Here is a 24507-nt window from a genome sequence, read left to right as displayed (position 1 = left end):
AAGCACTAGAAGCAGCATAAATGCCATCCTGAAGTAATTTAAACTTTCACCCCAAAATTGTAAGCACAGAGAGCTATTTAACATTCCACCAGTATAAGACAGAATTTCCTACCTCAGCTTTGCTGGCATCCAGCGATGTCAAAACCTGAAAAAACAGGAAAAATGCATTAGCATTGATCCAACAAAACAGGAATGGGATTAATTGGCTTTTGAGGTGACTGACATCAATTGGTTCTGATGGCTTGAGGGAAGAGAACTGAAGAGAACTGTCTTTCACACTGAGACTATTCACGTCTTATGCATATCAGAAGGCAAAACCAGGGATATATTAAAGCAGTAAAATTCAGGAATATTGGGTAAAAATCCAAGAAATACACCAAAAGAGAACTGGGAAAATATGTTTATATTTTTACTAATTTTTATTTTGTTGATGATGAGCAATGCAACCATAAGCTTTCCAACCCAGACACAATTCCCGGGATACACTGCAAAGAGTTCAGCTCCACAGAGGTAGAAGCAACACAATCTGAAGGCCACGCTCCATGTGGAGTGTGACAAAGGAAGTTTTGCCAGATCCTTCTCCCTGGGGACAGTCTGCTGGGCACAGGTGCCCAGGGTTTGGACACCTGGGAGCTCCAGGGCTGACTTCCAGCAGCCAAAGCTGCCCTGAAGCACAAACATCACGGAGTTCTCTGCCACTCAAGGGTTACACTGAGCTCAGTTCAGGCCAGTGTCTAACACCAGGGAGATACAAACTCAACTGCTATGAAAAACTGCACAAGACCCACTGCTGGCAGTACAGAGAAATTCATCATCTATATTAAAGCAACTTAAACATTTTAAGACACATATACACTGCTATAGGTCAAACAACAGACACGAAGTTAATAAGCTCATATTAGACTCTGAAGGCTGTTTAACCATGTTGTAAGACAAAAAAAAATCTTTGTTAGAACTTTATGTCACAATATTGTCACCACTGTACTAGGTTGAAAAGCCTTTAATAGTCTCCTCACAAATTCCAGACTGACACCTAGCTATAATTCTGTCTCCAGGAGAATAGATCTCCCTTTATATTGGTGTTAATCATCACTTCTAAAGGACATGACCAGTTCTCCCAAGCTCCAACAGCAGGAGGAGGAGTGCCCAGCCATGACCCTGGCTGAGGGAAGGTGGAGGAGAGCACAGTTTATTGAACAGAGCTCAGCCTGCACAGCAAAGGAGACAATTTGTGTGCAGAGCTGCTATTCAATGGAAGACATCTGTGGATTCATCAAAAACTTATTCCAAAGGAATTTAGGAATGGGAATGAACTCCTGTCACATCACAACACGGCACCTGCAATCACAAACAGTTATTTAATTCAACCTGATTCAAACCCAGCTTCAGCTCTCTTTGAAATGTGTATTTTTGTCACTAATGGGATTTTTGAAGCTGTTCAAGAATTTCTCTCACAGGAGCAGAACTGGCCTTATTTAAATTCTATTTATTTACAAACAACCTATTGCCTTGTTGTTGTTGTTGTTGTTAATCCTCTTCATCAATATTTTTTAGTCTTACCAGTTATTTTCCCTTTCCAAAATAAACCATACAAAAAACCATCCCATCCATTCCCTGCGGGCATTCCCTTTGGTCACTCTGGTAGCATCCCCTCACAAAAAAGTCTTTCTACCAATAGACTCATAGAGTTACACTCCACTTATATTAATTTAATTACATCTTTCTTGGAGGCAAATGACTAAAAGCACATATTGTAGAGGATATACCAAAAACCTGTCTTAAACCAGCAGAATTTGGAGTGGAGCTTCCTGAAGCTGCCATAAATCCTGCTCTAAACCCTCTGTCAAAGGTACCTATCTTCTCCCTCTATCAGCTTTGCAAGAAATGTGAATAGAACTGAACAATGTGACTATTCCAGCCAGGACTCACTAATGCCTTGCAAGGCAATTACTCTTCTATTTTAATAATTCACCTTACGTGTCCAAAGACTGTATTTCTCTTTTATATTTTTGTACCTTCCTGGTGCTTTACAGTCACCCAGTGGTCAGCTGGACCACTGGACACATTATGTCCCTATCTTTCTTCTCCAAGTTACTATCTGATAAATCCCTGCTCAGCAGTTGAATTCCAGTTAGTTCTTAGAATCATGACCTTTTCCTCGGTATTACTAACATTAATTCACTTTTATTTCAGTCTGCAAGCCCATCCATCTCTTCCTGGATAACACACTCTGTGTTAGCAATTCATCCCAGCTTTACATTTTATCAAATTCCATTAGCACCTTCTTAGGCCAAGCATACTAATGAAAAATTATCAAACAAAATGACAAATAACACAGTGACACTGCTAAGAGGAGCTTTCTGTCGAGCAGTGCAGCAGCAGCTGACCCTGGTACAGCAGGTCAGGGTGCTAGGCTGTCACACCAGTTATCCTGCTGAAATACTGCAGCAGCCTGAGCTACACAGCTGAGAGAACATCTGCACCCAGGCTGGACACAGGGACACAAACATACCCTGAGTTATTTTGGGAACTCTGCAAAATGATCCTCACAGCAGAGGGATTGTGATCTTTGATAGTATACTCACCACTACACCAATGGAGACAAAGATGGAATGCTTCTACTTAAAATAATGGCATTCCTCAAGCTAATGTTTAATTAAAAAACAGTAAACCACATTCATTTAGTATTATGGGTCAAATAACACTCATTAAATTAATGGGCTGACTATTGTTAGTCTGTGAAGACCTGACAATTATCTAAAAGTTTAACAATTATATTTATTTAAGTTTACGTGTCTTAACACAGTGAATTATCATTCTATCTGTATGACTGATTTCTTCCTCCCCCTCACTCCTACCCCCGTTTCTGAAACTTGCAATTTCTAGCCCAGCACCTGTGTCTGCTGTCACGTTTGAGGAGCAGTGAATGAAGACACGGGAGCAGTGTAATGGGTATGACAAAGCATTGCAGTTCCAAGCCATCCTTTACTGAGGCTTTTGAGGAAAGTGTCTGTATGTCACACTGTGATCACTCAATTAAATCCTCTGAGAAGGCACTGCCAGCTCTCGAGCTCCTTAAGCAGAGCTAAGATCTGCAGCCAAGCCACCCGAGACACAAAGCCAATTTATTCACCCCCACTCACCCCAGGCAATCCTGGGTCAGGAAGCACCTGGAGAGATGTGTCCATGAGAAGCTAATTATTCCATTAGGTGGGAGTGGGCTGAGCCAAGGGAGGAGCAGAGAGTGGGGCTGGGCTGCAGACAGGTGTGCCACCATTAAGCTCACTTCATTCCCCTTTGCAGATCACCTTCTGCAATAATCCACTGCTCTGCCCCACGATTCCTGTGAGGGATCATCATTTCCTCTCTCCTGCTGCTCCCCCCATGACATTTTATGCCCTAGTTGAAACCACAGCAATTTCACCAGGAGGAATTATGGCTCAGGTGAGGGATCCTTGTCTCTCTCACCATAATCCCTCTGTGACAAAGCAAAACCCTGGGTTTATGTCACTTTCCCAAGCAAGATGCAATTTATTCTTCTGGTGCTACCAGCTAGACATGCCTGACAGAAAACATCTTTTAAAATGGCTTTTTTGCTATGCCTGGAACTTGTACTCAATGCAGAACTTCCCATTCTACATGAGAAATCCTGCAAATACTGACAAAAACACAGACATGGTGATAACACTGCAAAAAAAGTAGTCTTTTAAACTATGTTTACCACTTTTAGCACTTAGGATGGTCTCATCTTGAGGTGCATGCAGAGTTCCTCTCTCCAGAACGAGCAGAGGACAGTATTTGCTATTCTAAATCAAGAAGCAAATGGCTGCTATTTGTTACGTATCTCAAGCCAACACCCTACCAGAAAGAAATAAAGGAAGCCTTCTTGAACAAAGAAAGCTCCTCAAACATGAGACTGGACAGCTCATTTAGTATTGATTTTGCATTAAAAGTACAAGAAATTCCCTGTGTTAAAATTCAAAGAAAAAAAGAGGAAAAAATTGCAGGTGCTTGTTTTGAGCCATGATTCTCATCTATCCTGTACCTGAAGGTGACTGATAATTTCACTGAACTGTCCCAACTTACACACATATGAAGCCCTTTTTCTGTCACTGATTTTTCTAAAAAAGACATTTTCTGAATTTTTTTAACCTTCTCACATCTGACTCCTGTACATTTAAAAAAACAGGACCAGTTTTTATCTTTAATATCTTTCCCCCTTCCCAGGTTCCTATGGAAATAGAGAAAGGATTGAAAAAAAAATTAGGCCAGGACTAGAAAAAACCATGCTGCAAACAAACATTTAAAATAAGCTAAAGAAACCAATCTTTGGCAGTTTGGACTTTAGAATATTTGGAATATCAGGCATAGAGGATTTTAAACATGAAAAGATATAAACCTAGAAACAGTATTAATGGAACTGGAATTGTTAATGCCAAGACAGAAATAATTTTATTACTTTTTTAGACACAACATATCTGACAGACAGTCCTGGAGACCAACACCTCCATTGCTTACCTACTCTTGAACCTGCTGCAGTAACACCCTGCAAGGGAACTCAGCAAGATTTGCACTGGTGAGATCAGGGGCAGAGACTTGACAAGGTCCCATGGATGTCCTGGCATTTATCTGAACAAATGTGAAATTCTACCTTTAAAGTTTGTCTCACTGAGCTCAGGCAGTATTAAAAAATCACAATTTGATAGTCACTGTGCTGCGACCTTTTATCAAATTGGGAATCCACCTGTGGGTCGGGAGGGATGGAGATGGATTGCCCACTGGCTTTTCCCAGTTTTTGTCTGCCTGGAGCAATCACCAGCCTGGCTTCTCAGGGTTCAGAGCAGATTTCTGATTGTGGTTCCCAGTCCAGGCCACTGAGCAGAACCTGAGCTGTGGGAGCTGCTTTATGGCAGTGTCCTGGGTTGTAAGATGTGGTTTGGGTGTGTGAATTCTGTTCCCGACTGTCAGAGCTGGGGCAGTTCTCTGCTGTTCATGGGGCAGTTTTCTTTATCTCCCCCACAGCCAACCCTCCCTCCAGGAGATCTCTTCTGTCCATGGCCAGTGAGTGTCCCTGCATGGCTGAGAAAATTCCATCATCCATGGGGAGAGGCTCTGCCCAGGGGAGGAGCCAAGCATTCCTACCTGGATACAATCTGACCTTGGGAACCCCACAGCAGCCTTTGCCCACTGCATTCCCAGAGGAGCAGCTTTCTTCCCCACTGCATTCCCAGAGGAAGCCCAGGCCCTTCTCCACCAGCCCTGGAGCTTCAGAGGAAAACTCCACCCTTCTCCAAGATCCCTGGCTCCAGCAGAACTGCAGGAGGGCTGAGCCACCATGGGATGGGACTGCTGTCACCTCCCTGACCCACAGGCTGCCAGGGCCTGTTCTGACTCTCTCCGTGTTGTTTTGTATTACTGCATTGTTTATTTTATTTTTATATTCTTTCCTAATAAAGAACTGTTATTCCTACTCCCATATCTTTGCCTGAGAGCCCCTTAATTTCAAAATTATAACAATTCAGAGGGAGGGGGTTGACATTTTCCTTTTCAGGGGAGGCTCCTGCCTTCCTCAGCAGACACCTGTCTGTTCAAACCAAGACAGACAAGGTGTAAAGAAACCAGCCCTGTGCTGCATGTTCTTCCCTAGCTCTGACTCCATGATGTGAACAATTACCTGTAATCTCACTGCTTCACTGTGATAAACAACAGCAGGGGAACAGGAGAAAGAAAAAAGATAAAACCAAACCAACCAACAAGCCTTTAGGAATATTGCAATGTACTGTCTGGCACTTTTAGTGTTGACAAAATTAGAAAAATAAGCCAAACTATATTGTAATATTTCACTTCCTAAAGCACTGTGCCTTTGAAACATGAAATTCTAATTCATCTTGCCAAATTTAGTGAAGTAATCATGATAAATATAGCTATAAATCTAAATTGTTCTTTAAATATATTTAAATCTCTCTATCAAAAGCATAGAAAAATGTGCATGCAAGAGAGATCACCTTCTTGCTAAAGCAGTTCTTGCTAATTCATCGTTTTCATTCACCCTCTTCTTGATTTCTAAAAGCAATTCTGGAAAGTGAAGCAAAATTAACTTTTACATCCCCACTCCTACCTAAGGCTACCAAGAAGCCCTACATGACCGTTTATAAACCTGATCCTTAATGGTCACCAAAGCTCCTGAGTGTGAGGAAGGTGGGACTTGACCCAAAAATGTTAACTCATCAAGGCTGGGCTTTTTCATTTGTGTTCTTACCCTTGTTCTGACTAATGCTCAAATAAAGTTCTAAACTAAAACTATTTTTCTTCATTAACACTCTGGATATTTTGTTAGAACTGTGTGTGAAGGATTTAAGAGGTTTATTTATAGCAGCTCCTCTCTTCACAATATAAACAAGATAGCCAAACTGAGACTTTCTAGGAAAAAATGGATTTTTGCCTGGGACATGAAAATGAATACCTACATTTTTAAAAGAAAAGATTTAATTTTTTTTAAGTAAAGTCCTGGGCCCCACAGAAGCTGTGAGGGTACAATGCTGCTCTTCAGTACTTGCTCCTGAAAGCACAAGTGAGAAATTCCTGGGATATCCTGCAGGATCAGCTCCCTGGGGCTTCCACAAGGCTAAACGTAACAACCTATGGCTGTTACACATGAGTGCCCAGTAAAAAAATCCAATCTATTAAAGGCATCCATGAATGGAATATGCTGAAGGGAGAACAGGGGGAATCAAGACTCATATTTCATAGATATGTATCTTTAATTAAATTTTGTTCAGTTATTTACTGCTATGGATAACAGCATTAGGTTACTCCAAATTTCTGTTAACTCAGTAAGTCTACAGGCAATGACTTCAGCAGCTGGTGAAAAATATATCTGCTCTTAACTACATCCTAGTAGTATTTGTGATGCTCAATTAATACTGTTTAAGCTCTTTAATGTAAATTGGCTCAATAAATCAATCTGCAAAATGTGGAGTAGTTGTCATGGATAGTTCACTTAACGCATGAATTCTCAGTCATAATATCATCTTTTTAAAAATTTCTGTAGTGTAATCAAATAAACTCTCTAAAATAAATTAATAAAAGGAAAACAATCCCTGAAACACTTGTTCAAACTAATTGATACAATGATTTTCATGAAAGATTCTGTATATTTGTGTGCCTGGTACAAAACAGTTGGAGAGCAACATGGTTGTCTCTTTGAAATTGGAACTCACTTTTACAAAGCAAACTGATCTGCACAGAACTTGCCAAATGGCTCCTCTTTAATACTGGGAATAAATTTCATTACTCTTATAATGAGGTAATAAGAGAAAACATCAATACACAATAAGTTAGCCACAAAAAAATACACAGGTTTTGTATGCAATAAAATGTATGGTGTTTGTTTGCTGTCCTTTTAAAAGTAACCTAAACCTACTTTATACATGCCTTTAGCAAAATATCCACATGCACTGCTGCCTGTGATAATTTTGGCAATTTCTACAAGTCAGCAAAAGTAGGATTTCACACTTATTAGATGGTAGAACTTCATGATCCAGAATGCAACTGTAATAAACTAAATCTGAAATTCAAGGTAAACAAAGCATTTTCAAGTAAACTGTTGAGCCACTACTGCTTTGCTATGGATTCTGGAAAAAAAAATACATTAATGCTCCTTGCTTAATTTAGCAAAGAAAAAAAAAAACTGGAATATAAATATAAACAAAAAGATCTCTGGTGATTTTTTTTCATGTGTCAATAATTTTGTAAGGCAAGAGGACAGAGTGAAAAGGCAGCAATGAAACAATTCCCTCACCACGCCAGCCTCACAACACTCAGCAGCACTATTAGCACTATCCATTTCACCCAGGAACAATAAACTCACATTTTTCAGGATGCCCACATTATGCCAGAATAATATAAAAATAGATGATGAAGCAAAAATGAGCTAGATTTAGCCCCGGTGTCCTGCAGTAAGTGCTGTAATTGCACAGCCAGCTCATTACAGAAAGCCAGTCCCCTGAGCCTCCCCTGCCCCAGTTAAGCCACAGTAATAGAAAGCAGCTGCGTGAGGACATCAGGTCAGCACAATCATTAGCCCCGAAAATTGCATCCCCATCCCTCCTGTGCAGCAGCCAGGCGTTCAGACACATCAGCCTCCCAAACACCAGGTCAAACGGGGATGACCTCCACCCAGGAACTCCATTAGCAGCGCCCTCGCAGCTCTCAGCTGCCCTCACTCCTGCAAACCTGCAGCGCTGTAATGAATTTGGGCTGCTGCCCTTGCCCTGGGCTGCCTGCCCTGTGCCCTGGGCTCCCTGCCCAGGGGTGCTGAGCAGAGGGGCAGTGCCCATGGCAGGGGATACCCTGGAGCCTCGGCTGCCTCGGGGTCCCATTGCCTCTCTCGGGGGACAGGAGCTGGGAACTGGCACAGCCAGAGCTGAGACATCTCCCAGCTCTGCCCACGTCATGCTGATGCCTTGGAGTGGCTGCCTGGAACAGAGGCTGGACAAGATTAAAAAAATAAGAGCAGGTATTTATTAAAGGCTTCCAACAGATACACCTTGGGCAGTCAGGAGCCTCCCAGAGGCTGCACCCAGGATGGACAATGGGCATGAGTTTTTCACACAGTTATAAGTATGGTCCATTGACACATCAGGGGTTAATCCTCCAATTACAGCTTTGGCTAATGAAGTAATTTACTCCCAATTTGCTCTCCCCCAACTCACTTTTGTTTGTACTTTTTGGGGCCTGAGACAGTGAGGTGTCCTTGAGTTTCAGGCCTAGAGGGGAATTTCTTTGTCTGAATAAAACAGGAGAACAGTGGCTGACAGGCCATGGAGTTTTAGGGCTATACACCAAAGCTGTACAGGGTCTGAAAAATATAAAAGCTAAATCCTAAGGCATCAACAGGAAGGTGATGCTGCCAGCAGCCACCACCATCAAGAGGACATCCTACCCCCCATAAAATCTCATCTGTTCTTTGTAAAGCACTGAGATAACTCAAACAGGACAAGATGTCTCACAGGGAGTTATTTTGGTGCCATGGGGTTAGCACTGGGCTGGCATCTCCCAGGTGCCAATGATCATCTTGGTTTGAAGGGACATCTGACAAGGCAAACTGGATTTCTGACTAACATCCACGTTACAACCATAGAAGCCACACCAACCTTTCACAAAGTAGAAATCTTCCATGCATTTTCCTGGAAATGTGTGGAGTTTCTCCCATGAGTAGGGATGCCTACTCCATGGTTACTATGCTGGAGTTAAGTGAGGGAATCTGTGCATTATCATTATTTTGGTGGTAAGTTACATTCAACTCCTAATCCATACCATTTCTTTTGCCAGCTTTAATTATAAGTACCTTGATATCATGCACTGTTTTATGATGTTCTATTCAACTATATTTTTTTTAGTTTATGCAGTATAGGAAGTAATTCTGATTAAGATCTTCCATCTGTTATCTTTTGTCTATTCATTTGTCTTAATAAATAATTCATTTTAATACAAATATATCTGATTTGCCATCATTAGAGCTTGTGGGACAAAGCAATTCAATTATACCTCTATAACTGCCTTAAATTTAAACTGCTGGCAAACCCGAGGCTAAGGAAAGATTTACTTTCATTTAAACCCAATGCACAAAGGGGTTCTCTCTGCCCCTCATCCTCAGGGCAGCTCACAGTCCCACACATGTGAGGAGCAGCTCTGGCAGGAGCTGGGCAATGAGACTGGCCAGTGTGGTGGCCCAGGGTGCTCCACTCCCCAACAGCCACCCCCAGGGCCACTAGCCATGGGCAACAGTGGCCTCTCAGCCCTCCCAGCTGCTCTGAGCAGCAGAGATCCCCTCCCAGATAAACCCTTTTAAGAACACAATGTCCCCCTGGGTTCAGCAGCTCCCAGAGCTGTTTGGAGCTGGGGGTGCCTGTGAGGGACAGCAATGGGACCATACACAAAACGTGGTCCAGGTCCTGAAGTGACAGGAACAGGCAGGGCTCTGTTGTCCCCAGCTGCCAGGGGCTGAAGGTCTGGCCTGGTACAAACACAAATTCCCATATCCCAGGGGCACACCTTCCTCCTCCATCATTTCTCCATCTGTGCTGGGGGCCGTGAGGCACGGAAATGAAGACAGAGCTCTTTGCCAGGGTTCTCATGTGTTCTGATTGAAATGCAGCCTGCGAAGTCAGCCAAGGTCCTCTCAGGTTGGGATGCTCATTCCCACCTTTCCCAGGGATGAGTCTCCTGGTGGGACACGTGTCCACAGCCCCTGGGCAAAGCAAGGCCCCGCCTTCATGGTCCTGATGAGTTTTGGCCACAAAAGCAACAACTCCTCCATCAATGCCAAAGACTAAACAAGTTTGACTATGTGCTGATGTTCTCCAAATTGTTTCTACCAGCGCTAGTTCTGGCTGGTTTGTTTTGGGGAAATTAATGATGATACAGCAAGGTCGTGGTACCTCTGCTGTAGCGAACAGATGTTGACACATTAATGCCACCGGCCCGTGCTGCACGAGGACAGAGCTGCTCCTGGCTGTCATTGCACCAGCTGAGCAGAACCAAGCAGCCCAGCCTAAGAAATTCAGTCTAAAAGGCAAACAATTGAAGAAAAGAGCTGCACTTTGCAAAGCCATCGCTCTGTATCATCCTCATCACAACACGCCACTTTTCTCTTTTTTAAAAATCAACCCAAAGCCAGCAGAACAATAAAAAGCCAAATCTTTTTCCCTCTCAGCAGCACAGACAGTTTTCAATGCCATTTGTAAGCTGCCTATTTATCCCTGACATTCACAGCTTGAGTGTATCTCCAGTTCAGGTTGCTCTCTTACACTGAGGTAGAAATAATCAAGTATTTTTCCATCTTTTTCTTGGGAGGACTCAGAGCTGAGGGTGCATATCCATAGCTCTGTTAACCTGGTGTGAGGTTTGCATGGTGAACTGCACAGGAGGAAGGCACCACCATTCCCAAAGATTCCAGTCAGCAGGGAAAGCAGCAGCCTCACGACTGGGAGGGAGCAGAACTGGGGTAGTTTGATGTCTAAACTAAAATAAACACTTTTTTCTTAATAACCTCATAGCAGCAATACATTTAAAGCATTAAAAAAGGGAATAGATCAGCAGGATGAGAGCAGGGAGATACTTTAGCAGGATAAAGCAAGGCACAGCCCCTTTACCTGTGGGGAAGTTTAAGATTTGTGGTCAGTATTGTTAAGTTTTAACTACCTAAAGTACTTTCTTTAAAGGAATTTTATTATATTTGGGGGCTATTACTGAAAACTGAATTATACAAAAGGCATCCGTGCCCTAAGAGTTAGCTACATAAGTGCCATGTGTCAGACCATTCAGAATTTTGAGTCATATTTTAAAAGGTGGAACTTCTGACAACACGACAGTCACTGTAGCTGGAAATAAATAGCAATTCTTCCATCAGCCCGGCCCCAAACAGGGGACTTAACATCAGCACAGCTTGAAAGTCCATTTAAACTGTGACAGGACTGTAAAAAGCCCTTAACAGAAGCATTTCCTAAGAGAAAGTCTCATCTGTTTCTAAGCTACAGCTGTTGTTCCTTCAGTACTGATAGGCATACAAAATAAGAGATGGATCACTCAGTCTCAAAGGCAGATGTAAGCTATTCAAATCCTTCACTCCTGATTTCTCATCATTAGTAGGTTTATACCTGTCTCCTGGCTGTGTTTAATGCTGCAAACCTTCATCCCTGTGAGCTGGGACAAACAGATCTGAAATGTCCCCTGGAAATCCTCCCTCAGCACAGCAGCACTTCCAGCAGTGCTGCAGGAGCCATCCTCACAGCTCCCCTGCCCCTTCTGACCATCACCCAGAGCTCACTGACACACCAGTTATTAGAATTCCTCACATTTATGAATATGAAAAGAGTCTTAATCCTTGGAGTGAAAGATCACAGCAAGAGATGCTTATAATTTCCTAGGGCAGGAAGAAAATAGTGCAATGAATTATGTAAAATACTTTAAACACGGGCACTACTGAAAGCCTTAAATTTGGAAGCAGAACATGTCATTAAGCAACACCTATTCTCTTCAGGAGAGGGTCCTCTGACTTTAAAGATGTGGTTAAAAAGCAGGATAATGTACAGATAATATTCTGCACATTCTAGAACTTAAATCTAAGCAATGTAATAAAATGCAGTAACAAGTGGTGTCCCTCAAGGGTCCTGCAGAAATAGCTTTGTCTTTTGGAATCTTCCTTGTGCAAAAAATATTCAAAAATGAATCAGCTTTTCTTTAAGCTCTCTACTCCAGGATTTATGTACAGTGAGAGATTAAAAATAATTAAGAAGTCTGTGCAAATGCTTTCCAATTACAATGTACCCCTTAAACACTCTTGATCAGAAAGCTCTAATTCAAAACCAGGTCTTGTTGAAAACCCCTTTCAAAGCAGATGAAAGCTCTCCTGCTTATGAACCTTAGGCCACGTCCTTCCTCTTAGACCAAGGGAACATTACAGGGCTCCATCAGTTCAAGGTGATAAACCAGCAAAAAACCACCAACAACCAGATTCTGGAGAGAGAAATCATGTCAATATGAAATAAAAGTAAATTCAGTTCCACTTGAAGAAGATTTTAGTGGAAGTTGCTGTTTGGAAATAAAAAGAACACAAAAGCATCCCTGAAGCCCCACCTAATGCCCCAAATTAGAGCCAGAGAGGGTCAGGAACACACAGCTGATGGCACTGTATGGAACTTACGTGTTCCATTATATACCCTGAAATTTCTTTAGTTCTGAGGGGAGTGACTGCTTTAAATGAGAGAGAAATTTACAGGTGATGTTTCAGGAGCAGCCAAAAAATTAACCCTGTATGAAAGCAGCCCAGGCTGAGGCCCCCAGTCCAAGACAAATATTTCCTAAAGCTGGTGATGTTCAGCACAAGCCTTGGCATCACAGGCAGTTCCTACTCCAGCTGTTACTAAGAAACAAGCCACACAAGAGTTCTGCTTTTCACTTTTGTACTTCTGACTAATCATCACCATTATTCCACGGGCTAACAAAGTGAGGCTGTCACCTGCCCTGTGATTTCCCTGGCTGCAGGCTGTTTGTCACCTCAGCAGGACCCAGTTCTGCTGATTTCCTCAGGAGCCCCAAACCCACAGCCAGGCTCAGGGAAACGACCCCTGCCTAGAAAAGGAGGGGGCACAGGGGACCAGCAGCTCCTCAGGCTGCTAAAGATAATGTGACATTACCTGCTAGAGGGGAATTGCAGCTCAAGCGCTGCTCTGAATCTCATTTCCATGGCTGGGGGAAGTTTAGAGAACCCAGCAAATCTAGAAATGGCAGGAAAAGCCAACTCCTCTCCAGGCCCAGCTGTGTAGGGAGGTGTGAAGGGCAGGGCTGGCATGGGATGAATCCTGTGTGGAAGTTCTGCAGCACTAAATGCTGCTCTGAGATGCTGGGGGTGTGTTTGTGCTACCAGCACTGCACTGTGCTTGCTCTAAAACCACTTGTCTCTATCCACCAGCATTCCCATCAGTCCATATTGTTAATTTTTTATTTCTCAATCAAGAATTCATGGAGGTTAGTGTGACATTGCTGCAAATACCCTCGCAGCCTCGTAACTGTAAATAATGGATAGGACTCCAGAAATACCAACCAGCTTCTCGTTGTTTTGGGACACTTAAATCGTGCCTGCCCCAACTCTCCTGCCAGCAAACAAACAGGTTTCTCCCTGCACTGCAGCAATGCCTCATCTCTCAGGCAAATGAAATGTGTCATTGAAATGGCTGTAGTTTTGGTAAGTGCACACAGACATTTCACTGTGACAGTGCTCACAAAGATGCACTGAGTGCAAGCATCTCCCTTCACTTCAGAAAGCGTATTGCAAAATGCTAACAAATCTTCAGAAGCTCTGGTGAATTTTAACATAGTTACTGCATTTCATACCACACTGCAGTCAACTACATCTCCCTCTTTATATTTCTGCTAATTTCTAGCATTTATTTTAAAAATCTATAATGAACAGCTACTACTGAGGGTCCATTTGCTCCTCCCGTTTTCCATTTAACCTCAATGATGGCAGCCTCCCTTATTTCCTTTGGTGTTGAAAAGTACTTTTACAGCACTACCAACACAACATATTTGTTAGAGTTCTCCTAATTAATTTTCCATGAACCTTTCAGCATGAAAAAGAAAAAAATCTCACATTTCTGCATGAAAAATGAATTATATTTTCTCCATTTCCTTAGAAATTTACATTCTGGGCTCATCTGTGCCACATATTCTTTATGGATAATGAGCAAGGCATCCTCACTTAGCTGTCACTGAGGCAGTGAAATGTTTACAGTGTGCACTTTGGAGATTCTGGCAGCTTAGATTCCAAGAATATTTCTTATTCGCAACAATAAGCTCTGTCCTAAATTTCTCTTGCACATGAACAGAAAAAGATTGATCTGAAGAATCCTTGAACTTTGCTGACCTGCAGTAATGCTGTTTGAAGAAAGGTTAGTTCAGAGACTTCACGCTCGTGATCTGTTTCATATGATGTGACAAAGACTCTTTTCTGCCCTTAACATCCTGCAGAACTCCTTGGGAAACTGAAAATATCAACTAATGGAGAGACAAATATCTTCATTATGAAGTTTACAAACAGAATACACACTGTATAACTTTGGAGAGCATTATCCTACCGTATTTATTCTGTAACATTTTGGGGACAGATTATTGACAGGCAAAAAAAACCTCCTGCATGAATCTCATGCCAGTTCTGTGCAGGAGATTTCATTTAACTCATAAAAAAAAAATCTCTCTCTCTAATTAGCTCTCTCAAGCCATTCTTTAGCCAAGATATAAGAATATATCTGTTGTAAAGATGATGTTAAGATTTCATTTCTGTGCACAGGTCCAGTCACAGGCTCACAATGATATGCTCAAGCCTCTGGGCTTTATTGAACCAGAGCCTGGAAAAAAAATCATCTTTTATGCTTTGTTCTTACAAAACCTCATATAGTTTGAATAAATCTTTGAAATGTAACCAAAAGAATCTCACACGAGATTGTCTTTCATTGAAGCCATAACATCCAATTCATGTAGCTACAGTGGGAAGGTTATTGCTGTCAAGTTTTGAACTTGGGCTGTGAAAGACATAAAAAGTGACAGATTTCCTCCCCAGAAAGGAGAACAGAACCTTCTGCAAACCTCTTCTTCCTCAGCCCAGCTCCTGCACCAACCTGAGCCTTCTCAAGCCTGCTGGGGTTGTTTTCTGTAATCAATCAAATTTCCAAGTGTCATTATTAACACAGTCTTTAATTAAATGAATCCATTCCTTTGGTTACATTCTAAAGAAAAGTCAGTTATTGAATGTTAACAATTCAAGCACTTCACATGCCTTTTTGAGTTCTGATTTGGAAAATCTGGATTCATTCCCAAAGGTCTTTCATACAGATACTAATTCTAAAGGAATTTTAAATAATATACATAAACCTATGTTTTCCATATATTACTCTAAAATGTTCATCAGTTCATCAGGAGTAATTACATTTTGCAGAATGAGGCAACTTCTGCCATGCCAGGAGTGCTGGTACTATGGCTTTGTTGGCATTTCAGCTGAATTACTGCTGAATATTATATTATTATATTATATTATTTCCCCTAGAAAACGATATTTTAAAAATATCTATATTTTTGCTGCATAAAATGCTGGTACAGTGGGTGGAATAGCAACCCTGAGTCTCCTCAAACATACAGAAAAATCCCAATCTAAACAATGCTGTTCCAGACAAGTTGTTTTCACACCAATTATCCTGTGACTCAGTAACATCTTGATAATAAATTAAATAATGTACTAGTATTTCTTACCAATGACAGAGGCCCCCAGCCTTTTAAAATCTTTATATTTACTTGTCAGAGGTGAATCTCTCAGATCTGAACTGGCAGCTGTGAATACATAAACAATATTTCAGCATTCCCTGCAAAATCACTGGGTTTGTTCCTTGGCACACTGGATAGTGACTGGAAAAGTACTTTCAGAGTGACATCATGAGAGGGGCAGAGAAAAAAGGAAAAAACTCTTTGCCAGCCTCGAGATTTCTGAAGGCTCAATGCAATAAAACTAATCAGCTGCAGAAGGAAAAAAAGCAAGGGGAAATTGTACCTGCTATTCCTTTTTGCAAACCTAATGGCCCCCGGGCTCCTGTGGAACTCTAAATTATAACTGAGATAATTGTAGCCACAGCCAGGAGATAAATTATTATAAAAGATCTTCATACAATAGCATCAGATCTTCAGAAGGTCTGGTAAGGGCCCTGGCAGAGATGCTAAAATCAAAGCCAGCAAGAAACTAGCAAGAGATCCAGTCAAGATAAAAAGGTTATTCGAGGCAATCAATTGTCATCTCTAGCCTTAGTTTTTGAGAACTGTGTTCTCTGTTTACAAAAAGAAAAAAAAGGAAAAAAAAAAAAAAAGAGATGCAGATATCTTGAATCCATGTGAAGAAAGGAGTCCATTTTTCCAAAGTCCAAACTCCATTTCCAAAGTCCATTTTTCTAAGTCCAAAATCAAAAGGAAAGTGTACGTTACAATTCTAAGTTCAATTTGGAGTGACTGATCCAGAGTTCAACCCATTCAACAAAGTTGGGAGCCCACTACACAGCCTTTCAATTAATATTTATGTGCTTTAGCCCTGAATTTGTCTTTACTCTGAGTCCTTCAGGCTCCAGACTTTCCCATTCTGCTCTAAAGGGAAACTCACTGCTGACAATGTGCAAAAGATGAGTCCCAGGTAACAGAGGAACAACCAAGCACCTGGGACACTCTTACAGCAAAAATTAGGCTTTAATCAATACTGAAAACTGAGCCAAAATTAATGCCCACCCCTAGACATGCCAAGGGACAGCACAAGAGCTGAGGCATCCTCTGCATTCTGGTGACCAAGAGTTTTCTGTAGAGAAATGTGGGATAAAACTTCTGCACGAAACTGATTTAATTGGAATTCTGTCTGCATTTAGAGCCTACTACAAATTCCAGCTTTTTGGTTAAAAAAAAAAAAAAAAAAAAGAAAAAAAACCCCATCCCTCTCTACCTAGGAGATTTGAAAGATGTATTTCCTGGAAACTATTACACAATTAAGCTATTTTTACTGCTGTGTACACTACAGAAAACCAATTGTCAGAGAAACACTTCACATTTTTCTCCACAGTTGTTTTTTGTGCAAAGAGAATTGAAAATAATTAAAACATTTTCCTTAATTTCCCCACTGGAAAGGATACTAGGAAAGTCTGACTAGCAGAAAACATGTATTATTGATTTTTTTTACATTCTTACTTTTAAGAGACATATTCCACCTCTGCTTTCAAGGAGAGGATCCCTGATAGCCATTATCCTGTTGCTGGAAAGGAGGAAGCTGTACCTTCCCCTATTATTCCCTTGTTCTCACACTTCACATGTTACTTGCTAGTGGAAACCTTTCATGGCTCATAATAAAGGAATGAAAAAATCAGAAAATTTTCATCATTACCAAAATAATTCTTTCTAAATGATGCTAACAGAGTTAATTCCAATGCAAATGGAGGAAAAAAATGTTAATTTAGAAGAATTAAGTGACAGAAAAAGAAATTCTCTTAATTGTGCTTCTCAGAAAACTTCACTATTGTAATTGTGATTTAAATATTGTGGGCATAAGCTTTGATTGCCTGAACAATTCCATTGATTACATATTAATTTGTCTTGAAACACAAACCTGCTTGAATGCAGCCTCTCACTTTTTAAACACCATCCAAAGCAAAACTACAGAATATTCAAGGTCCCACCTTGTCCCATCCCCAGAAGGACTCAACCACCTCCCCCACATGTGCATTATTTGTTTTCCCCTCTCCCACCCAGTTTATTTCACATAACCAATTTAGAGAGCAGTCAGAGCATCCCAACTGCAGAGCAAGAGGAGACCCAGCTGGTGCCTGGGCTGGAGGCAGGAATTGTTTTACCCCCTGGGTCACCTTCAGCACCAGTCCTGAAGCCACAGTGACCTCGAGGTTAGTCCAGCAGCTCTGGCCTGAGATAACTGAATGTGTGTGAGGAGGGAAATCAGCTACAGCAGCTCAGCACAGCACCTGGGCCTGGCAGGAAAGTTCCACACTGCTCTGAACAGCTCAGACACCTGAAGAATCAAAGTGCTTTTCTCTGCCATCAGCCCTGTGTGAGCTCTCTGCTTAATGCTGTCAAATTATCTTCTTTATGTCTGTGGAGTTCACACCATTTGCAGCAGTTGCACTTGCATATCAATGAGTTGTCACACAGCTCTTCAATTTACTGTGCAGAGGTGCCTGTGCTGTCTCCTGCATGCTTTCTGCTCCTCTCCATTAATCTCTCCTGACTCTGCAGGGTGAGGCTGCCCAGAGCTCGGGATGCAGGAGCAAGTGCAGCAGCAGCAAACTGCAAACACAGACTGTAGAACCCATTCTCCAGTGGCCTTTCCCAAACCCAGGCTGTCTCCACCTGCCCCTGGTGCATTCTGCAGTCTCCCATTGTCTGTCTGTCCTGCAGAGCCTGTCTGCAGCCCTGCCCTGTCCTGCCCTGCTGATGGGCAGGCTCCTGACCCAGCCTGGAGCCAGCAGGGCAGAGATTCAGCAGCACACACACCCTGCAAGCTGTGCCTCAGCCCTGCCTGGTCAGACACAAGCTGAAGTTGCAAACAGCTCCAGCAGCCCAATTTCACTTTCTTTCCATGCTTGTCTGAGATGTCATTTGGGGAAATTCATATATTTTCATGCATTTGCTTTCCACAAACTGGCTGGGAAATAAGGAAATTACATGCTCTAGGAGCTGTTGGTGGCCTGTCACATTGTTTTGGTCAGGGTTGCTCTGTTTGTATCGCTCTAAATTTTCAATCACCTACCTGTGACTTAGTGGTGACCCCAGAAAGAAGTTTTGGGGCACGAACATGGAAAATGAACTGTACCCTCCTCACCTTACACTGTATATCAACACACAGCATAGCACACATGGATTTATAACTCAAGATGAACAAGAAACAGCATAGCATCAAAATGCACCTCCTATCTGAAACAGATTCATGTAAAGGTCACTTTCCACCAGAAGTAAATAACATTCAGTTTGGGGAATCACTGCAGGTGAAGGGGAAAAAATGCACTATTTGATTTGGGGAGAAGTTGGTTAGACAGAAGGTGTTTCAAAATATAATCAAAAAATAATTAGAAAAAGGAACAAGCCAAAGGACAAACATCTGTGACAGAAGGATGTGAAGAGATAAACAAATCCTATGTATGACAGTTAATTTCAGTTCAGACCAGAATCCTGCTGGGCTACATTTGGAGTAGTCTGTAAACACCCTGGGAAAAAAGAAAACTTACATTAATTTCAGTGTGAATGGTGGCAGCATCAACAAGCAGAAGATTGGAAAACCAAACCAAGACACTGAAAATATCAGATTTGAGTGAAACCACACCACATAGAGATAACAAACAACAGCAAAGGGAAACCACAGCAGTTAACAGACCAAGAGTTCTTCACAAGTCATGAGGCAAGAAGACTGAGAAACAAATACACACTAAAATCCTGCACTTTGCTTTCCTAAACACCCCAGATGAGAGGGGGAAAGGCCCAGTTGGCATAAGTGGCAGGACAATTCCCTCTTCTAAGGCAGATGCTGCTGGAGTCTTCCCACTTTTGTCCCCTGCTGACTGGGGGGGCTGTGGTTGGTCAGAACTGGACAGCAGTGCAGGGAGCTGAGCAGGGGCTGCAGGAACAGTGAGGAGAGGGGTCAATCCCTCTGCTTGCTGGGGCTGTGCTGATCTGCCCCATGGAATGGTCCTGCAGCTTCCCAGAGGGACTGTGCCCCTTTCCTGAGAGTCTGCTCCTCTGTGGGGCAGGGAGGGCAGGCAGGTGTGGGGCACCTGCCCAGGGCACTGCACACAGCACCCACACCTGGGCAAGGCTCCTGGGCACTTCCAGCCCTTCTCTCCCAAAGGGCAGCTGGGAAATTCCCGGTGGAGGAAGAGAGAGAGAAGAATTCACAAGCCCAAACTCTCCTAATTTGTTTATCACTCTGTTCTGTTTGCATTTTGTTTAGCAGTGAATGCTCACCTATGTAGACCACAGCTTGTGTGGGCAAATACTAATTACAAATGATAATCCAGGCAGAGCTGTGCTGTAACTTCAGCTGTGGGGTTGATGTGCTTTTGTCATGAGGGTGATGAAATAAGTCTAAACCCATATTTTGTTTGATGGGCATTGCAGAGAAAAGCAGCAGCAAGATATTGAGAAGCACTGCAACGTCCCTGATTGAGTTGCTGCAACAAATCTCTCAATGTTTTTTGTGATAAATTCTTTAGCTGAATTGGAGTTTGTTTGGGAGCAGTCTTGAGTAAATACACAGTTACATAACTCTGCTTCACCATAAAATAAGTGTTATTAACAGCCCTCTATGGATAATCAGAGTTAAAATTTCTTTTTCTGCAAATATTCTGAAGTATTTGTTGAAAACTTGATGCCAGCATGCTTATTGAATACCAATAAACCCATCTGCCAGAGTATTTGGGAAAAGCAAACACAAAGCAGGTGCAAATGAACTCTGATTAAATTTGTTCAAAACTTCAAGCAAATACAAAAGTTAGAAGATGAGTGGAGATGTATTTTTCATATTTGGCTAACTGTAATTGCAATTTCTATCCAGTCAAAGCAGGATAATTAAGCAAAAGACAAAAAAGAATCTGGCAGCAGGCTGAGCAAAGTAACCATTGCTAAAGAAGGAGAAAAAATAAGGGTTTAGTGGTAATGTAAACAGAGTTAATGAGGGAATGTTACTTCAACACCAAAACTCCAAACAAAGAAATATAAAGCAAGTTGTTATTAGAAATTCTTACTTAGCACAACTAATTAGCTACTAATAAAATTATGTTAGTAATTGCCATCAACCACAATTTCAGGCTAAATTTAATAACTCAGCACCAGCTCTCAGAACCTGAATTTGGTTTGAGCAGAAACAAAAGAGTATTCCTGGTAAAGCAGGAAATATTTAGGCCTGGATTTCCAGCACCATGCAGCAGCTGAGAGCAGCTAAACTCCCATCACCTGCTCCAGACATTTCTGGGGGTTCACAGGATGTGCAAAAATGTCCACAGCTTTAGGTTAAAGTCATCTGTCAGCTCAATTGCATCCCCCTTTGACAAAAATGTGGTTATTTGCTCACATCATCACTACAGCTAAAATGAATTAGCTTGAACATAAAGAAATATTTAAAAAGAGACTACAGCTGAGCAGGGGTGTTTGGTTTGGAGCAGGCAGAGAGGACATGGAGAAGAAAAGCCACTGTGTATTTAATGAAGTGGCTGCTTTTCCTTGGAACACTTCCAGGATGATGAGAACCCTGTTTGAGGAACAGCTACCTCCTGATTGTCAGTTCATGCAAATGGCAGAACAGAAGGATTAAGGGTACAAGAGTGAAAACTATTTCCAGAAGAGATGAGTGCCTATTCTTGAGAAAGAAAACATGAAGAATAAAACATTTTGATCCATAAACAAATTATCTGGATTTTCCTTCTGGACCCCATGGATTTGACTTGATTTTATCAATAAGTGATTTGATTTAAACTTTGTAATGGTTGTTTAAATGTTCTCTGGTACTAAGGTATCCTTTACTGCCCTGGGGCCTTATTGTTGACTCTTTGACTGAAAATATGTTTCCCCTAGACTTTCACAAGATTCTGAACAAGCCAATGGCTCCTTCCAGGGAACTCACAGAGGGGCAGAGAGGAACTTGCTGGTGACAATAAAATTGTCAACCCTTCATCTGAGCAGGAGGAGTCTGAACACTCTGGGCAACCCAGGCAGACAGAAAGTTATTCAACACACAGGAGAAAACCACTGCTCCTCAGTTAAAAACAGTGGGACAACCTTCCCAGTGAGTTATTAGAATCAGCAGTGTTTTCATGGGATTTTGGGATGGGCTTTCCAAGAGCTTCCAGTCAGATGAGTAGAGAACATCTTTTGGTTCAGAACAAACCACCCTGGCTGGGGGGAAGGAAGGAGGCGGGGGAGTCCCTCCTGAACACCATTAACATCTTTGCTCTGTAGCAAACACCCACCACTATCAGATCAAGAAAGATATGGAAAATCCTGCTGGTGCCGCCAAATTTTCAGATTAAATGAATTCTTTCTTTAGGAAATTATTGGACTTTTCCAACGGTGACTTTCAGAGAATATCTGCTGAACTCTTGAAGAGCATTTTGTTTTTCTTTTAGCCATCAGCTAAAGCTGAAGGGATTTTGAGAGCAGAGTACTAAAATTTAGCTAGACCTTCCTTATTAAAAGGAAAATCTTCAGTAATTAGCTCTTCCCCTAACTGCTTTTTGGCTCTCATTACAAACAAAGTGCTATGCTAATATACCTTGTGTTGCAAATGTTTCACAATTCCTGCTAATCAAATTAAACTCAATTTTCAGCAAATAAACCCTCAATGCAGTTAATGGAAAACAAGGAACAGCACCACTTTGCCTGAGAATGGGTCATTACCACAAGCTCCTAATTACAAGTACCTCAATGCATAATGTAAAGCACAGTCTTATATAGGCTCTTAAGAATTAAAGCTGTAGCAGGATCAAAGACTTGATGTGTCCTTGAATTTTTTATATGTACATTTGAATACAGATGGAGAAAAGCAACAAAGAGAAACAGAGCAAAGCTGCAAAACACAAAGATTCATTCACTTACCCACCCTTCAAAATGTATAATAATAATAATTTATGCAGCTTATGAGTCTGCAGAAAGAGACTGATTTTGACTCAGGACACATTCTGAAACCAATTTTCATTTGCCTCCTCCTCTACCCTCTTGATAGAGAATGTTTCACACCTACCAGTTAATGAAGGATTATTACTTTCCTCTAGAGTAAGCTGCAAATACAACCAAGGTTAAAGCAAAGGACGTTCATCCTGAATTAGGTTATATGATGCCATCAAACAGGAGCCCAGGTGATTGATGACATATTGCTATTACTGCACCAGGCATTTATCAATACTGCACTGTGAATTATTTTCCAGTTTAGTTCTCTTATTGTCACATGATGGTATATTTTATCAAATTTACTTAACTAAAAAAAAAAAAAAGAAAAATAGAAACCAAGAGAGAAAAGCACTGGAAACAACAGAAGGCATAATACATCACAGTAACTGACTCACAGAATGTAGACTCTGGCATCACTTGCCAGTCAGAATTCTGCTGTTCTGAATGAATTCACACAGGCTGCATTTTTCACTCAGATTTCAGAATGCAGGAATGGGCACAGCAGCCCCTGAGTCACCCTTAACCAAGTCCTACAGAGCAGTTCAGCTAGAAACACTAAAAAAGGCTCTTCCACCAAACTAAGTATTCTTCATATTTCTGCAAAATAATTTGCATCTATTTATTTTCCTGGAGAATTTTTTATTACACAAAGCTTTGAAACTTTCAGCAAAGATGAACACTTTATGCTCTAACTCACGCTGGGTATAAAGAATTCATATTGAATTATATCTGCTGCAATTATAAATCTTCAAAATGTTATATTTGCAACATTTCTTTGTGGTGTTGTTAGATTCAGGCTGCTTCTCCTCATCCCCCTTATTATTAATACAACATGAACTGCCTGTGCCTATCCTCCTGACACCACAGAGTCTGTAAAAGCTCAGCTCTTTCTTTAGCTTTGTAGTTGTCCTCTCCCTGAAGGGCATGCAAGCACAGAATGGGAATTATGGCTATTTGAAAGAAAATTAGTTCCTATTTGGATATCCATGGAACGGTGGAGAAGGCAGGCTCTGGAAAATCCTGCCTCTCCCCCTGATCTCATCCTGGGCCTCGTGAAAGAGAAAATATTATTGTGAGTTTATGAGCAGCAGATCCTTCTCCACCTCCCACACACATTCACCTACTTTTGCCCACCTTTACAACCCAGAGGCAAAGGTAAATATTATAACCAGGCAGGGAAGGGGTTTGTGCTAGGGAATAATATATTGAAATATTCCAAATTTAGTGTTTACTTGTAGCTCCTGCAGAAGCAGCAGCTGAGACAGACACTCATCCTGCCATGAAGACAGAGAGGGATGGGAAGGTTCTCTAGGGAAAAAGCTCTAAGAATTCAGGGTGAATGGACAAATATTAGGAGAAACCTTGCTCAATAACAGAGCATCCAATTTTGAGCCCTGCCCAATCAGTTCTGCTTTTTTTAAGATTTTCCTTATGTCTCTCAAATACTTGGCTATAAAATATTTTGTTATGAACAGCATTAAAAGTAACCAGTTTCTGACGAGGTGTCAGATGAAATGTTCTAATAGGTTTAATAAGTTTGTGAATACTGACTGTTCCTGAAGAACTCATTTCTGTGTCTGAAGATAAATTGCTCTCAGATCTAGAACCTTAAGCTTCTATTACCTAAAGGTACCACCTATTTTAAATTTTCTTAACAATTTTTAGTGTTGCAAATTATTACTTTGTTCCAAAGTAATAATTAGCATTTCTGGAATTTTCATTCCTTGTCTCTTGTCTTCCCTTTTCTTTGCACAAAACATT

General features: G+C 41.5%; 1 protein-coding gene across 17 annotated transcripts in view; it reads right to left on the bottom strand.

The window, feature by feature from the left end:
• RBFOX1 (RNA binding fox-1 homolog 1) overlaps window positions 1-24507 on the bottom strand; it is a 1156138-nt gene that overhangs the window by 883581 nt on the left and 248050 nt on the right. For all 17 annotated transcript variants that reach the window (XM_068206663.1, XM_068206660.1, XM_068206659.1 and 14 more), the window contains exon 3: window positions 113-145. In XM_068206663.1, the coding sequence (XP_068062764.1) occupies window positions 113-145 (33 nt within the window). The remainder of the gene's footprint in view (window positions 1-112; window positions 146-24507) is intronic.

Source organism: Anomalospiza imberbis, chromosome 16 (assembly GCF_031753505.1).
Source record: "Anomalospiza imberbis isolate Cuckoo-Finch-1a 21T00152 chromosome 16, ASM3175350v1, whole genome shotgun sequence".
NCBI classification, from domain to species: domain Eukaryota; kingdom Metazoa; phylum Chordata; class Aves; order Passeriformes; family Viduidae; genus Anomalospiza; species Anomalospiza imberbis.
This window is presented reverse-complemented; position numbering and strand designations above follow the sequence as displayed.